Source organism: Artemia franciscana, chromosome 17, assembly GCF_032884065.1.
Source record: "Artemia franciscana chromosome 17, ASM3288406v1, whole genome shotgun sequence".
NCBI classification, from domain to species: Eukaryota; Metazoa; Arthropoda; class Branchiopoda; order Anostraca; family Artemiidae; genus Artemia; species Artemia franciscana.
The window spans coordinates 6,568,233-6,586,283 of record NC_088879.1 but is presented as its reverse complement, the minus strand read 5'-3'; the positions used below and the strand labels follow the sequence as shown (position 1 = coordinate 6,586,283).

General features: G+C 36.0%; 1 protein-coding gene across 3 annotated transcripts in view; it reads left to right on the top strand.

Annotated features, from left to right (window-relative positions):
- Nucleotides 1–18,051, top strand: part of LOC136037753 (protein PRRC1-A-like) — a 47,749-nt gene that overhangs the window by 713 nt on the left and 28,985 nt on the right. For all 3 annotated transcript variants that reach the window (XM_065720548.1, XM_065720549.1, XM_065720551.1), the window contains exon 2: nt 15,479–15,597. In XM_065720548.1, coding sequence (XP_065576620.1) covers nt 15,540–15,597 — 58 coding nt within the window. In that variant the 5' untranslated portion in view covers nt 15,479–15,539. The remainder of the gene's footprint in view (nt 1–15,478; nt 15,598–18,051) is intronic.

Below are 18,051 nucleotides of genomic sequence, written 5' to 3'. Positions count from 1 at the left end.
TACTTTAAAATACATTCCCAGGATATACTTTAGCCTCTAGACCCATCCCTGAAAGTTTCATTTTCCTAATCTAAACCCTTTCCAAGATAGCAAGAAGTCAATTAACTAGAATTTTACCCCTTGTTTTATTTTAAAATTCTAGACAAGCTGATGTTTAGAAAAGTGAAAATGAAATATTCACTTTCCTACAGTGAAAATAGAATATTCACTTTCCTGAAGTGTTGGAAGTTGAGGAAAAATGAAATTGTCAGTAATAAATCTAGGGCCAAAAACATGATCTTGGAAGGTATTGCCAAGCTACAGTTGACATGTTGAGTTAAAATCAAGTAGTTACAGGCATCAAGCCATGGCAAATTGTTGAAAAAAAAGCAAGATAGTTTCAGTGAGTGAGAGACAAATCTAGTGGTATGATTATTCCTTAGTGAGGAAGGAAGGAATAATAATTTCTTCTACCATAAATTCAAATTTAAGCACTTTAATCTAAACTAACCTTAGGCCTAGCCTGTAACAAATAATTTTAGCACTAAGAAACTGTACCATTATTTTGTTGAAAATGGCACTAAGGAAACATAGCATTACTTTTTGAAAAACAAGCAATAACTTATACTTTCATTGAAAAAAGTGCTTAATTTGAAATTATGGTAGAAGTAATTAGGCCTATTATATTCATAAAGAACATAAAAAGGCATCAAATGGTAGACCTATATTCACTTTATTGGTAAGTCAGTTATATGAACTGTCATAATTTTACAGGCTAGATAATCATAGAACTAAGGGATGAAAGATTAGACTGATTTTGTGTTGACATGTGATAGACAATGTCCACTGGACTTGTATACTAAGTTGACCCATTTTTTATTTCTAAGTCTTAGAAATTTGCCTACTTGACAGTTATACTAAATTGATAAATTACGCTGTTGAATTTTGACAGAATGACATTATAACCTACCCTAATTCTCAGTTTCTTTTTCTCTAGTTTTAGTTTTGAAAATGCAGTTCCTTTTATTTGATTCAAATTTTAAGCCATATCAATGGGTTTTTTCTAAATACTTTTGTTGTATTTTGTTTAAACAGAAGATCTCTTTTGTAACATTTTACTTCTATAACACAAAGAATTTTTTAAGGTTATCAAAGGTCAGTGCCCTCTAGAGAGAGAAAGAGTAGAGATAGGTCCTTTAATATACCTTCTTTGAGTCTACACCTTCTTTATTCTGTAGATCCATCTTTGAAAGTTCCATTTTCCAAACCTAAACCCTTTCCAAGATAGCAAAAAGTAGCTTGTGTGTAATTTCATCTTTTTTCAAATATACTGATTGTTACCATTGCAGATTTGGTTCTTACAGGTTACCCTGATCAGGCTCAAGTTCTTGATCTGGGTAAAACCAGTTTCTCTGTCTGCATTCAGAGATGGTTAGCTTAGTTTCAGTGAGATAAACTACTATGCAGGCTTATTGTAATTAAATAGTAAATATTTAGATTTGGTTTAGTTAGATGTTTAATATAATATGTTCTGGGTGGCTTGCTTTCCATTATTCTCTGTTGTAGTTTCCATAGTTTTATTGCTAAAATATTTTTATCAAGTTTTGGTATGTTTCTTCATTATTAACCTAACTTCACTTCTTGAGTGTGGTTAGGATAACACATAAGTACTGTAGATTCTATTTTGAGCCCTTAAATTGATACCTTACTCTTATTTTTTGCTGGTAGTTAAGAAATAGGTTAAAGAGTTTGATTCTAAATCCTGTTTTATGCTAATATTTTTCAGCCATATCAAAGAGTTTGTTGTAAAGTCTAGATGATAATATACACATTAAAAAAATCAGATTTTGATGCTTATTCAAAATACATAAAACTCATGAAATTTAATGGTACCCATTAAATGGGTACAACTCTCAAAAAATCAACTGTGAGATTCAGCATATCAGAGACCCCTACTGCAGATGTTTCAAGTTCCTGAGTCAGAATGCAAGGCTCTTTCCTTGCAACACTAGAGATTGAACCTAGGTCCCAGTAGTTACCAAGCCTAAAAAAAATTTTAAGTTCCTATTTACAAAAATGTGGAATTTTGATCATTTTTTTTTCTTGCCAGAAGCAGTACCACAGGTGCATGTTTTTTTTCTGAGGTGAACCAGTAATGCCAGAAGATCAGGAGAGGGCTCATTTGATTTGAAATCATAAAGTTCTTATGCATTTTTTAAGTGAAAATGTTGAAGGGCAGCTAGACCCCTTTCTTACCCAAAACTGTCCAATAAAAATTTTGAGATAGCCATTCTCTTCAGCATGGTTGAAAGATCTAATAACTATGTCTTTGAGGATAACTTGATTCCTCACAGCCCCTGGGAGGAGGGCTGCAAGTTTTGAACTTTGCCCATTGCTTACATGTAGTATTGGCTATTGGAAAGTATTGAGATATTTTTTGGGTGGATTTTCCAGTGGTATGCTTATGTGGGAGGATCTTTCTATGGAGGAGTTTTTTGGTGGGAATGGAATTTTCCCTGGAGATGAGCTGGATTTCCTGACATTAAATAAAAATTATCAAAAATTTAGAAAAAAAAACAAGTTTTTTCTACTGAAAGTAAAGAGCAACATTAAAACTTAAAACAAATGGAAATTATTACATATATGAGGGGATTTGCCCTCTCCTCAGTACCTTGCTCTTAATACTGAAGTATTTTTTGTGGAATATACTTTTGTGGAAAAAGTATTTTTTGAAGAATTTTTAACAAAGATTATTATTCTAATTAAACAGTCCTTGTGTATCTTAAATAATTGGAACAAAAAATCACACTTTAGCATATAGAGAAAGGTATTGGAGAGAGGGAACTCCCCTCACATATGTAATAATTTCTGTTTTTTTTTTTTTTTTTTTAATGTATCCCATATGCATGAACATATTACTATCAAATTGGGTTAATATTAAATGTTTTATGTTACTCAGCTAGAATATAGACAAACACACCAGTTACCTTACTGTCTTACAAGCCATAAGTATATCTTACCAGCCAGGAGCTCACCAGCTACTATAGAACAAAACTCCCCATAATCAATTAGTTGAGGTAAATTTGTAGTTTACAACATAACTTAGCTAGGATAAGAGTGAATATATCACCTTTTTTATGCCCTTTTATAGCCTAATTCAATAATTGCTTCTAAGGTAAATTACATTGTGAGCCCTTAAAAGGGCTCTAAAAGCCCACAGTGACTAAAATTTAAAAACATTTCTAAAAAAAATGTCTAGTGAGAAAATTTTTTTATTTGTTGCTGATCCAGGACTGTAATTGTTATTTTTCTTAGTCTTAATAGTAACATATTATTATTAAAATAACCTGCAGGAATTTTTATAGAGTTAGAAACCTCAAAAAAATTATGTCAATTTTGCTGTGATTTCATTTTTGAGTCCCTGCAAATTTGTTTTCAAAGTAACATTTACTCTTAAAATTTAGGAAAACAATAATTTGTATTCCTAAATCAGCTATAAACAGCAATTTTTTCTGACTAGAGACTTTTTTTAGAAACATGTTTTTAAACTTTTGGTTACTATGGGCTGTTTATCTTTTGGGCCCTATTAAGCTTAAAATTTTATTTCTCCCAGAAGTAATTATTAAATTATGAAAGAGCCTAAAAAAAGCACCAAAGGATGTATTTACTCTCATCCTGACTAAATTATGTTTAAAACTCAAATTTACCACAAAAACATAGGGCCCAATAGAAAATTTTCCCAGTGGACTAGCTAGGTATCATCAAGAGATGTAGATCATTTGCAGTTTGATTGCAAAATTTCATGCCCCTTCTGTCAGCAAGCTTGTGAATGACACTACAGGAAAGTTCTGAAGTAACCAAATGGCTCAAATGATAATTTCTTTGAAGTGATTTTCAATATTTTTTGTAGAGGTATGCTTGAACATTTTTAGGGACTAAACTTTCCTAAATTGTAGAAAGAAGATTCTGTCTCTATTTCAGCTAAAAAAAAAAAAAAGAAGTAAAATTCACATTTTACAATGATGCAAGTTTCATTATAATGTTTCCAGGGAATTAGGTGTTTGCTTTTAGCTTAGTGCCATTTATTTGGGTCTCTTATGCCAGTTATGGCAGAACCACCTAACCAATTCTAAGTAGTTCAGTAATGTAAACTAAAAAAGTTTATAATAGAAGAGATAGGGTTAACTGTTAAGGTATTGCATCCTTTTAATCTGCCATTAAAGGTGAGTCAACTATTTTTGACTTAAAATAGTCAGCCATTAAAAAAGCTGTATTTTTCTTACATTTGGAGTTGAACTGCTTAGTTAAGTGTATATGCTTCAATCCATGAACTTAGAGCATTTTATTGTCTAAATGGTAAAATAGTAGGATATGTCTTCTTTTTGTCAGAACATAAGTATCTGAGATAGAAAATTCAACCTAATATTTCTCAAAGCAAAATAGTAATAACATTTCAAATCTCAAACAAATAATATTTCTCAAATGCTTAAGCAACCTGTTCCATTTGAGAATTTCTGAGAAAAAAAAGTAGAAAAAAATACACAGTGTAAAACAGTCAATGGTGATTGAATTTTTCCCTTCTATATTGATAGGCAATCACAAATTGAGCTTTCAAGGATGCTAAAGGACTTAAGGAGCTTAGTGTTTAGTGCTACTGTGATTGTCACATCTAATAATAAGTTGGATGCCCAACTAAAAGAAGAGGCTTGCCTGCAGTTAGGTCCTTTTCTGGACCTGCAGTTAGGTCCTCTCTTTGACAATTTTGATTTGCATGTGTTTTCTTTTTATTTTCTTCTGTTACTCCACTTTATTGTAGTATTAGGGGGTCAACAATAAATTATTTTAGTGGTCAAGAGATGGTTCTCTTGATGAATGTGGTTAGATATTTAAATCCTAATTAAATAAAGCATATTGCTTTCAGTTTGGATATTTAAATAACGACGAAGACCACACTGCCTTTCCATCACAAACAGGGCTTCCACTCTCGAATCTCAAAATTCGGGGACATGTTTAAAAAATTCGGGGATTTTTCGGGGACAAGTCTTCAAGATTCGGGGAATTTTCGGGGGCGAGTTCAAAATGGAATTTTGTTACAAAATTTGGGAGCCAAAATTGGTTATAGTTTCGTTTTCAGGCTCAAGTAGGGCTTGTATCCGCATACTAAATCCAGTTTTTAACAGAATAGGTCCTAGAGCTAGGGTACAGGATTGGAACCCATAGCCAAAAACGATTTTTGCTGGTATTGCAGACAAAACCTCAGAACTATTTTAAAATAAATTAAGAAAAATAGGCTGAATGACACGGCAATTTTGGTGCTTTAGGTTCTATATTATCTTTGCTACTTTATTCCCACAGCCCGAAAACGAGATTTTTATGTCATTTATTTTCAGAAAGACAACGAAAATAAAGTAGCCTATAGAAAGGCAATAATCTCATACAAAGCAATAACATGTGCAATGATTTCTCGAAATTAATGAATATTCTTCAGCATGCAAACATGAACTTACACCAGAAATTTAATTTTTAAAAATCACCTGAAAGCAAGGAACAGAATTAAAAATTAAAACGAATAGAAACAATAACATAGTGAGAGGACTGCCCCCTTCTAAACGCCCAATTATTCATGTTGAAGTTTTTTAGTACTTAAGCTTCTCATGTTTCAATTGTTTTGGAATTTGTTCTTACAGAATCGGGACTAAATCTGAACTTAAGCGTAAAGAAAAAGGGGGCTATCACATTCATATATATATAATATTTTTTTTGTTCATTTTAATGTTGCTCCTTGGGCGTACTTTCAGACGGAAAAAATCTTTTATTTTATTTCAAACAGTTTTTTAAAAATGCTAGGAAATCCAGCTCCATCTCCACAGAAAAGTTATTCCTCTCCCAGGAAAAATTGTCTAGACAATTCAATACCGTTAAGAAATTATCCCGGACAAATACCATAAAGGTCCCCACGCGTATGATTCGGTTTAAAAAGATAAACTTAAAATAAATAAAAATAATTTAGTTTAGGATACCTGGCCAATCCGTTTTTTCTCTGATTGGTTGAAAATATATACAGGTTTTATTTTCTTGACTGGTGTTTCAAAAGCCTTTTCGGTCCGGCGGTTCTACCTAGCTTCAGACACTTAGGCATGCTTAAATCTTAGAGTGGAAATCAGCTTTTTCAATTTATTCTGCGCCAAAAAGGGAGTATTTTGGGATGGGAAAGCCAAAAGAATTTTTCGAATGATCAAACATGTATTTGCAACAAACTTTGTTCGTACTATACTGTGCAGGAAAAAATAAGGCCTTTAAGTTTCAATTATATTTAATTATACAAAAAAAACATGTCATTGAAAATTGCCACGAAGAGGCTCAATATCAGCTAAACTAAGCACACTACCTACGACCTAGGGAGCCACAAAACCAGAAATAAGCGTAGCTGCTTCTTCAGCAGTTGCAGAAGCCTTAACATTTGACAGAAGCTTCGTCATTTTACGGTCAAGGACAAGAGAAGAGGAACTGAGATTGAGTCTCTTCATTCCCACTTTGGTCTGAAGACTACATGCAACCGATATTGTCGCCAAACAGTTTCGTTTATCTGTTTTCAAATCTTTGAGGGCCCTGAACAAGCGTTCTGCTGTAACGTTAGAAAATTGCAGTGCATACATGTAATTCTTATTATTATTAATAATTTATTACCCGTCAAAAACGGAAAAGACGGAGTATATAAAAGAAAAAGAAAGAAAAGTACAAAAATTTAAATACACTTCCACTACAAATATTATAAAATAACACTAGTCCAGGGGTGGTTGGCTCTTAAAACATTGGTACTGTATTTGGAGATTCTTCTCTCTATGGCCATGGAAGGGTTGGTCACCTTATATTTTCTGGAGATGCCGCCATTGCTGTCCCACAAAGGGAGACGCTGGAGAAACTTATCATATCTGTGAAATGCGCTGCAAATGGCTTTCTTTTCGGTAGCTTTGAATATTTTCCAGAAGGGAACCAGAGCAAGCAGATGGGGGGTAGTAAAAGCATTGTATAGCCGGGCAAGGAAAGGACGGTTGAAACGATACTTATTGGCAACAAGTAATCCGTAAGACGCTCGTAGACGGGAACAGAGATGGTTTGTCAGTGCTGAGCGTGTGTCCTTCAATGTAGAAGAAATAGGAAGGCCAAGATACGTAAGGGACTCACAAGGCTTAATCAGAGTGTTGCCAATTTTAACGGAGAGGTTAATTGAAAGCTCATTTTTTGAACCATTGAAGAAAAGAAGTTCTGTTTTAGATTCGTTGAAGGAAAGTCAGATCTACTTGTATGCTGCTGCAAGTGAGTCGTAATTTTGTTAAAATAAAGATATCGATCGAGAAACATGAAGAATGTCATCAGCAAAGTTCAGCAGCGAAAAATAAATCCCACGGAAAAAGCACGACGGCTTTATTACTTGCTGTGCTTCGATAATAGCGTTATTAAACAGTGATGGAGAAGTTTTGCCACCTTGACGTGAACCTTTCTTGTTACTCAGCATTTCTTTAGAAGGAAAACTGCCGGACGGAGAGGGGATCAGGATAACAGCCGAGAGCTTATTGTACATACTGTAAACAGGGGAAAGGATGCAAGAGGAAACACCTCGCTGAAGGGCTTTGGGCAGGATATGGCCATGGATGCCAGAATCGAAGGCTCTGCTAACATCAAGTGCTCCAAAGACGAGAAGATCACCATTTTTATCTGCATCAATAAGATGATTTGCAAGAACGCTGTGAACATGCTCCCGTCCTGAGTGCTTTTTGAAACTCTAACTGGTCGTCCAGAGTAGTGCATCGAAGGGCAATTTCATCAAAAATAAGGGATTCAAATAGCTTACAGAAAGGAGTTAAAACAGTGATCGGGCGATTTGAAGCGCACTGGTCAGCTGGTTTACCTTTTTTGAGAATAGGATGGACCAATTCAACACCAAAGCTGTCTGGAACAATGCCAGTAACGAAAATCATTTGAAATAGCAGAGAAAGGTGCTCTAGGAGAAGATTGCTGGCAAAGCTTAAATGGGTACCAGATATACCTTCGATGCCCTTAGACTTCTTTTTTTTACCTTATCAATTTTGGAACGTATCAAGGACGGAGTGACCAAGACACCAATATCCTTAACTGCAAACTGAAGCTCCTTATTGAGGGCCTGGCAAAAGCTGTTATCTAGGTAGGAATTAGGGGCTGAAAATTGGTCTCTGAAGTAGTCGTACTAGTCTTTTTCTGGCATGCAGGGCGGGCCATTGGAAGATTTGTTCTTAGATCGAAGATGCCATAAAGCAAGAGGCGAATTATCGACAATCTCGCTGGTACGGGCAATTTCGTTAGCCTTATGCTGTGCGATGGCTTTGGAAAATTTACGTTTCGTGTAAATAAGAACAGCGTTGACTATTCCAGAGCGTGGCTTCCCACAATCTACCCATAAATGTAGCCAGAATTTTGCTGAATCACATGCGGCCAGGAGATTAGGATTATTCTGCCAGTTACGCACTTCCGTGCCGTGGCGAATTTTGCGGACCGAAACTGCAGTTTTCTCAGCTGTATGGGTAGCATGCGTTATCTCAGAACAGTAGATGTTTAGTAGGATGGTTTTTTCTGATTTTACTGTCATATTCGGACAACAGAGAAGTGCGAAAGGAATTCGGATCTTCGACAGTATGTAGTCACATGAACTCTGGTAGGAATCGATATTAGCTGCTTCCCAGTTGAGGCTGAACAACCATTTAGGTGGGGAATTTGTGGGTGAAGTTTGCGGCAAGGGCTTTATTTGAAAAGAATTACAGATCGGCATGTGGTCGGATATGGAGTAATCAAGAAGAACCGTAGTAAAAGAGGTGGGTTTAATCATAGAACAACAATAGAAATATTCCAACTGAGACATGGAACCAGATTGATGGATGTACGTAAAATAACGATCATTTCCAACATAGGTGAGACTTGGACAAGCATGGAGCAAGATCTGAGATCTATTGTTTTCAGGGTCAGACAGTTCACAGTTAAAGTCACCAACCAGGAGACAACTTAGGCATTCATTTTCATATTTTGATACTAGCTTGGCAATAGATGTACATCTGAGAGAGAACTTTCTCTCAGACATATCATTACGGTAATTAGTAGGAAAATAAACGACGAATATGACCACATTCGAAACTTCAACCGCAGGGAAACTATCAGACTTAGCAACTAGATTACCAAGTAGCTCTCTCCGTATCATCAGGGCTAAACCACCTGAAGGCCTACCGCGAGTGGACTTAGCATGGTGGAAAAACAGATTATGAGAAGACGTGAACTCCAACAGTTGACAACTTTCGCTTGACAAGAAGTGTTCCTGAAGACCCACCACGTCAAACCGCAAGCAAAGTTCAGACAGTAGGTGATGTCTCGGTAGAACTTTCCCATTGATGTCCCACGATACAACTTTTAAGGTTTCTTCAGGCATTGGAATTCTTTAGAAGAGACTGAGCGACAGGACATTTAAAAGTGTAAAATGGGTGGTCGGACAAATTGCAAAGAGCACACTTAAGTGCCTTAGTACAAGTATTATCTTTGGCTGTGGAGTGGCTCATGGGCGGAAAGCGAATAGAAGACTCGAGGTCCTCTTTAAACTCAAAAAGAAGCTTAAACGAACGGGTGTTTCGGATTTGAGTTGCTTTCAAACAGTTGGCAATCAGATCATATAGGCTATTTTCATCCAGATCTTCAGGAACATAACGGATAATCCCGAAAAAGGAGGGGCATTGGAGATTAGGCTCGACTTCAGGGTTATTCCGGCTTATGCGTGATATATTAGATTCGGCACCACTTATCCTTTGTGACTACTTTCCAGGCGTCTCTACTGGGACGAAGCTCGATTATATTCCCACTAGCTTCTCCACAAACATGCTCCAGATAAGCTTTACGGGAATCAGGCTTTTTAAGGTCTAAGGGGGGCTTCTTGAGAATAACTGCATAGGAAGGCTTGGCCGGTGGAGTGACTAATTGATTCATGGATGTAGCAAGTTTCTCAGCTGCAAGGGCTTTTTTCTCGCTTTCAATAAAGTCCTTCAAATTATTGGAGATTTTTGTCACTTTTTGAGTAACAATAGCACTCAATTCATCAGGCGTAGTTGGGACCTCCGTAGAATCAAAGATTACGGTTTTCGGCAATATGATACGGTTAGTCTCACATAACTGGATCAGTTTTGAGCATATCTAACACATTATTGGCAATCTTTTGGCGAGCAGCGTTGCGACTCGAATTATTCGAATAGTGCCAAAGTGTATCCTTAGCTTTTATAATCGTATCCTTGTCATAAAATCCCACTGCCTTTTCGCAAATTTCATCAGTCTTATTTGCTTGGAGCGCTCGTGATAAATAATTTAGCAAAGCACTATGCACAAGTCTTTCTTTCTCATTAGACATTATGCTAATTTAAAAGTCTAGACACATTCAATAGGAAAAAAAAACTGGTTACTTTTTGCACGCGACAAGAGCTCATTAGTAATCTAGTACTATAGTCAGAAATCTAGTAATCAGTACTAAAATCAGTAATCTAAAACCTTTCTTAGGTTTTCAAACCTCGGCTTTCCACATTGGTATGTCTGCTTGCAGATAAACTTCCAATACTCCTCCACGGACATCGTACATATGTCTAAGCTCGCCAAAGAAACAGTGCTCTGTTCACGCCATTCCCTGTCAATTAGAGCCTTGTTCCACGAAGACAACCCACGACTTCTTAGAAAATTTGCTAAGCTAGGTGGGTTCAAGTTTCGAGAATTGACAGGATCAAGTAGACTTGTGAACTCATAAACGTCACATTCAAACGTAAAGCGTCTCTGTATCTGGATACTGGCCTCCTTGTAAAAGTTTCTTGCTGTTATGTAGACCTTCCTCACCTCCAACTGTGAGATATCTGGACTAGACGAGACCAAGGATACCAACTCCTCTTCTGAAGTATACCCGAGATAGACCTTCTGAACGTCAACATAATGGTTCTCGTCTGTTACGTCAAGAGCCAAAAGATCAGTACAGTTTCTGACGTAGGTTCCATCCATATAGTTTATAGCCAAGGTTGCAATAAGCTTAAGTATTTCCGTCTTCAGCTTATAGAAAATTGGTGACTTCGATTGAAACAATACATTAAAGTCGTTCAAAAGGCCTAGAGCGTAATCAACTAACATCATTAGAACCTTCATAAAAGGATTTTTCAGAGCACTAAGGGCAAGTTTGTTGCAATGAGGGGGGTCATAAAAATTGGCACTAGTGAAATAGAGGGACAATGCGCTCCGCTGTTCAACAATTCTTCGCACACATGCATGGAGGGACAGCCACCGGGTTTGTCCAGGGGCTAGAATTTTGTGATCTGGTGTAGCCGAGAAATCTTGAAATTCTTTAAGTCCTGCAACTTGCTTAGCGCTCATAGAGAAATGACTATATACGTGGCTACAAAAGTCTTCCAGAGTTTGGGTAAGCTTCTTTCAGGCATACGAAGCACACAGATGAATGGAGTGGCAACGACACTTGACAACTACCACCCACGGATAATTGCCACTGATCAGCTTTGCTACCAGATTATGACATCCCATGATTGAGTTTGTTGTGTCGGCACAGAAACCAGTCCAATTTCGCAGAGGCACTTGGTTTTCTATTGTTTTCAATGGGCACTGGATTGATTGGTGTTTCTCTGAGCACCTCAAACAGACTGACCGACTCTTTAGCTCTACATTCTTTTTGAGTGTGTTCATATTCCTGGGACTTATAACACTGAAGGACTCTGCAATAGTACTGATATACAATATACCTCCATTTTTCTTCCAAAGCACCAAACATTTGGTGCTTGCGTATATATTGTTGCACTTTGTCCTTTAGGGAGGATTCCAAATAGAGGTTAAGAGTAGGGGGGATGGAAATTTTGGGTGGGACCAGGTAGACCCTGGTTAGGTAACTGAAGCATCTAGCTGCAATCACAATTGTCTAAAGTGTAAGTATGGTAAAACAATCAAGAAAATACGAAGAATCACCAATACTCACGAGATGATTATAACTTGAAGCAGAAGATATTATATCCAACCGGTTAATTTTGAACTTTCCAGTTCTTAGAAGATTTGAATTTCTAAACTATAAGCTCAATTTCGTTTTATATTTTTCAATATCATACGTTCGCCAGCGTACCATAGTATAAAGTTTCAGAACAATATTAAAATTGTGGAACGAACAGTGAGCCTTCCACTAACTCCGTTTCGGGTAGATCATGGGAAACGAAAGATTTTCGGGGATTCGGGGAACGACATTTTTTTTCGGGGATTTTTCTAAATTTTCGGGGAAATCCCCGAAAATTTGGGGACAATGGAAGCACTGATCACAAACACCAAAGACAAGAAGAACAATAGGGAATTTTTTTAAGACAGTGGGAAACAAATTGGACATAGGGCCGAAATGTTCATTCTAATTTGTTTCCCACTTTCTTAAAAAAATTCCCTATTGTTCTTGTTTTTGGTGTTAGTTTCAATATTGTACAAGCAATTATTTTGTCCCTTATTCATGATGGCATGGATGTCTTTTATTAAATGTGCACTCTCTGCCCTTCTTCAAGTGAAGTTTTAGATGATTAATTTGTGTTTTTGATGTTTTCTTTCTTGGTGTTGTTTTACTAAAATCCTTCATGGCTGATTGTTTTCTTTTCAAGATGATTTTCCATACATGGGACATGGTACCACAGCTATTTTAATATTAGGGCTTTTCATATATAGGGCAGATGATACAAAGCCTGCAATATAAAGAGACTTTGGTGTTATAGCTGATAACCAACTTAAATTCTATGAACACTGTCTATCAATAGTGTCAAGAGCAAATTATAGTCTTGGTTTGTTCAAACAAATGATCACTAGTTGCTCTTGGTCTGTCTTCCTGAGGCTGTGTAAGGTTGTGTCCTGAGGCTGTGTTTAATATATGCTATGCTTTCCCTACCTCCCCCCCCTGATGTACAAATATATAGCCCAAAATTGTTTCTAAACTATTACAGATTTGTAATGACCCCACATATAGGTCATTTTTAAAAGGTCAAAAAGTCCTTAAATCTAAATTTCCAGTAGAAGCAATTATTATATTTGTAAAGAGCATAAAAAAGGCATCAAGTGGTATATTCACTTAATATGAAAGCCAGTAATACTGTTTGCTCCAATTTTACCCAGGATAGTTGGACCCCAACCCACCATTGCACTTCCTAGCTGAAGGGACAAGAAACAGAGATCAGCACCACCAGTGGGGAAAAATAAAAAGTGGAGAAAAAATATTGTGGATTCAAAGCCTTGGATGTAGTAAATAATTGTCAAAATGAAGAATACAGATACTTGATTTTACGAATTCTTAATTTTAATTTTAAAATTATAATTAAGGAATTCCAAACAAAATGAATAAATCAATTCAAATCTAACGTAAATCAAAATTTGTCTAAATCTTGGTAGATTTCTTTTAATTAAGGTAAAATTATTTTGCTAGTTCTTCTAGTTTTTTTTTTTTTTTAATTTCTAGTTTTATTGCCAGAGAAGCAAATTTTGACAACAAAGTCATTAAAAAATGACATTGGATCCCAAAGAAGCACAAAACTGCTATTTTATCTCTTGATACTCTTGTAAAATTACCATAAAATGAAATTCAGTAAGGTAAATTGATAGAAGATGAAATTTGGTTAAAATAAGGTACTCCCTAGGAAGTATAGTATAAAATTGCTGTTTTAGAGTAGCCCTGGAGCTAGAAAACTAGTTGAGTTTTTTTTTTTTTTGTTTTTTTTTTGTCAGCTCTTAGTGAAAATTTTTAATGATTTGACTTATTAGGATTAAAAGATAATGCCCCTCCTCTCTTCAGTTTCATCAGTTTAATTAACAGTCTAGTTTATCCCCTCAGTAATCTTGAGCCTAGGGTTTTGTAAAAATAAACTTCAAAACCTCACTCTTATTTTCTGGTTTTGTTTTGTTACATTTGATTTAATTTTAGGGTACATGGGTTGAAACCAGAGAGACGCATTGACAGAATGCACGGGAAGTATATAATTTGGGCTATATATATGTGCATTAAGGGAGAGGAGGTTGGGGAGAAAGAATAGCAGAGCTGCATGCAAAACATATTAGCTACAATTATTATGCATATTATGAAGTAAGAATTTTCTTAACATGTTTGCTTCTCAATAACCCCTTATTAAATTTTTCTTTACAGACCTTATATATCATAGCTGTAAAGGGAAATAAAATTCTAGCTTACAAGTTTAACTTTATACAAATTAAATAAAAAAACAAGTCTTTTCAACTGAAAGTAAGGAGCAATATTAAAACTTATGATGAACAGAAGTTATTAAGTATATGAGGAAACCCACCTACGATAAGATAAAAATGATTGAGCAACAAAAAAGGAAAAGACAAACACAAAAATCGAACATTTAAAATAACAATAACTACATTTAAGTGTAGCCTAATACAAAAAAAAACTGGCACCTTTATTAAAATTCATACAAGAATACTAGACCACAGGAGACATTCTGTTTTCGTTTTTATAAAGTTTTGAAACTGGAATTACTGGATTGGCAGTCTAAGTTTATTAATCAGTCTTATGTTGTATATCTACAGTCCTATGTGGAGTGAGTTTATAGCAAAATGGAAAAAAGGGAATTGGTTTTCGCTTTATCTTTACCCCTTTTGTATTCACCCCCCTTGTATCCCTGGCCATGGAGCCTTTCGAGGGGGAATAAGTGTATTGTAATTCGATTTTGAATTGTATTTTGTATTGTTCTTCTTCTTGTTCAGCAGACGGGCTTTTCAGTTGATACTATTTAGCCCTTTTCCTTTTGGCTCACTCTGTGAAATCGAGAGAGCTATGGAGCTGGTTTGTCTTATATGCTTTGTATCTGCTCAGATTTCTTGAAGTATATCTTTTGATACCAGCAGTTGAATTATAAGAGAGTATATATTGATCTCTGTGCTCTGCGAGAGAGTATGGTCAGCAAGACTCTTGGCTGTTAGTGGAATTTTGTGGTGTTTGAAGCATTCTAACATTTTATAGTATAGTAATATTGTATTGTATTGTACTGAATAATAATAATAAACTTCTTCTTCTTCTTCTTCTAATCTGTTTTTGTAATATCTTCCTGAAAGACATAAAATACAGGATACAAGGCAGTGAAATAGTGTTGTAAAGATTGACAAGATAGAAAGGTAACTGCCTGTAAAAGTTTCTTGATAACAATTGAAGCATAGGAGGCAGGTATTCTGTAAGAACTGTGAGTGATTTGAAGAGTTATGATAGTGGTGGATAGAGGTGCCATTCATGAGGTCTAGATATGAAATAAAGTTCATTATCATAATTATGGGGGTACTAAGATTAAGTTTGAACATGTGCTCATGGTCCATTTTTAGTTTTGCTTGATATGCTAATGAAAGTGTATCCCAAAACCTCTTATTGATTTTAGGTAGTACTGCTAAAATGTTCTAATTTCCAATAAATATATGTTCCTTTTAGACAGAACGCTGTGATACACTCATTATCAAATTTTAGAAAAGCATGTTAAGATCTTATCTAAATGGAGATTGGTCACTCTAGTTCCTCAGACTTTGAAGATTTTGAAGTATTGAACACTGGTAATTTTTTACTTTTGTTTTCTTTGTAGTTTGTGTAACTAATTAGGGTTGCCAATGGAGAGGAATTAGTCCTTCTAGATTTCGAGCGATACCTCTTAATATGTATATTTTCGTTGAAAACACAAAAAATACCCCCCCCCCTCTCTTGAGTTTTTTAATTGTATTTTGCCATATTTCCCCTACGTTTTTGTGAATTGGTTCTGCTGCAATCAAATAAAAGAGCTTTTGTTACATCAATCTTCTTTTCTTGAGCTATTGCCAAAGAGAAATTCTTCTAAGAGGGAATCTACGTTTCCTCTTGTCTTTTGCCATGCCAATAAAACTTGTATAAGTTGTGGTGCTCTGAAAGGTTTTGCTGCCATGTATGGAGGCCAAATGTGTCCTGTACAAACCATACTGGCTCCATTATAAAGTTCTACCTATTGCCAAAGAGAAATTCTTCTAAGGGGGAATCTACGTTTCGTCTTGTCTTTTGCCATGCCAATAAAGCTTGTATAACCTTTGGTATTCTGAGAAATTTTGCCACCATGTACAGAAGCCAAAGGTGTCGTATACAGACCAAACTGGTTCTATTATAAAGTTAGGTATTTTCTCGTTTTAGTGTCAGGCTAAACACTGTGCCGAATATGCGTTCAGGATTTAAAACAGAGGTGGAAGTAACAACCTGTATATTGTTGGAAAAAAAAAAATCTTTTTCAGAATCTAAAATACATCCCCCTCTGTATTCTCTAGCTGGCCGGTGGCAAGCTGGTCTATTTTGAAAAGGGGAGGGGGCTGTGCGAATCTGTTTGTCTATATTTATAACTGTGCTTTGCTTCTTCACTAATGTAGATTTGTTTGTTACTTTTTTTTGATCCATTATTTTCTTTAAAAGCTAGAAATAGCAAAAAGGCAATTTTCATTTAATGATTCCCTTCTTTAATCTTCACACCCCTGACCATGCCAGTGAACTTGAAAAGCTTCGTTTAGCAGTCTAATTTTTCGATCTGCACAATCTAGCGTTCTTTTTTTATAGTGGTGTGCTATAGAATTTTTATGCGCACATCATAAGAAGCTACTACGTGAAGCTTTATGCATACTACTACTACTAACGACTCACCAAGCCGCCTGAGGCCAATACAGCTATGCACGCTCCTTCTCACCCCAGTTTATTCAAAGCCTCCCTCTTTACACCCTGCGAGAAAGTTCCCAATTCCTTTAAATCTTTCTTTATGACATCTTCCCATCCCAAATGAGGATGACCTGCTTTCCGTTTTGCCCTTGACGGTTGATCGAAAAGGACAATCATCGGCAATCTATTATCCTTCATCCGCAGAACGTGCCCTAGCCATCTCTAGCCCGCTCTTTGCGTTTGAAATAGAGCCAGTCAGTCGGGTACCCCGAGCAATCCGTAGGCAATTTCTATGGAAAACATCTAGTAAATCTTCATCCGCTTTTTGTAGCGCTCATGTTTCAGAGCCATAAATGACCCCTGTCGTCACCGTACCTTTCAATATTCTAATCTTAGTTTGCAGACTTATCTTCCTATTCTTCCAAACTTTTTTTTTTAACTGTGCAAAAACACCCTGAGCCTTGCCTATTCTACTTTTAATATCTTCTACTCCTCTCTCCGTCTTTACTAATAATACTACCAAGGTAAGTGAAGCTACCCACCTGATCAATCTTTTCGTTGACCAACATCACCTTTTCGTTTTCACTTCTTCTTAACTTAGTTTTCTTAACATTAATTTTCAAACCTATTCTAGTACCCTGAAGTCGCAAAACATCCAAAAGTTCATTCATTTTGGTCACAGTTTCATGTAGGTTATGCTTAACTCATCAACGTCATCTGGGTCCAGTAGATTTTTTCCATTTTATTCCGTGGTCTCCCATTGCCCTTCCTGTGCTCTTTAAGACAAAGTCCATCAAAATGATCCCCATATAAGGGGATGGAACAAACCTGCTTAAAACCTGATTTAATACGAAACCAGCTGCCAACCTCATTTCCTACCTTAACTGCAGCAGTGTTATTCTCGTACATAACACTACTCACTTTAATGTATTTGTCTGGTATAAAACATAAAAACATATAAAAAGAATTATAAAATAACTAATAATTAAAGCATAACCTTTTTTTTATTTGCTCTGTAGAAGTTCCATTTATCAAAGAAAAGGCGTTTAGATTTCTACAAAGTGGCATCTTTTTTAAGGGGGAGGGGGTAAAGGCTGCCCCTCCCAATAACTTGGAAAGAAAGATAATATATAGCCCATGGCCCTTGATTTTTCGGATATGACCCCTCTTGCCCCCCCCCTGCAATAAAAATGCTTGAGCTGCTACGTCCCTGCTTGTATATGTAATGCGCGAAACGCAGATTCTTCTACATGTAAGACGCATGAGACAGGCATTTCTATATGTAACGGGTGGGACGTAGGGATAGGTCATTGCTCCTACACACAGTATAAAAATGTCCCTGT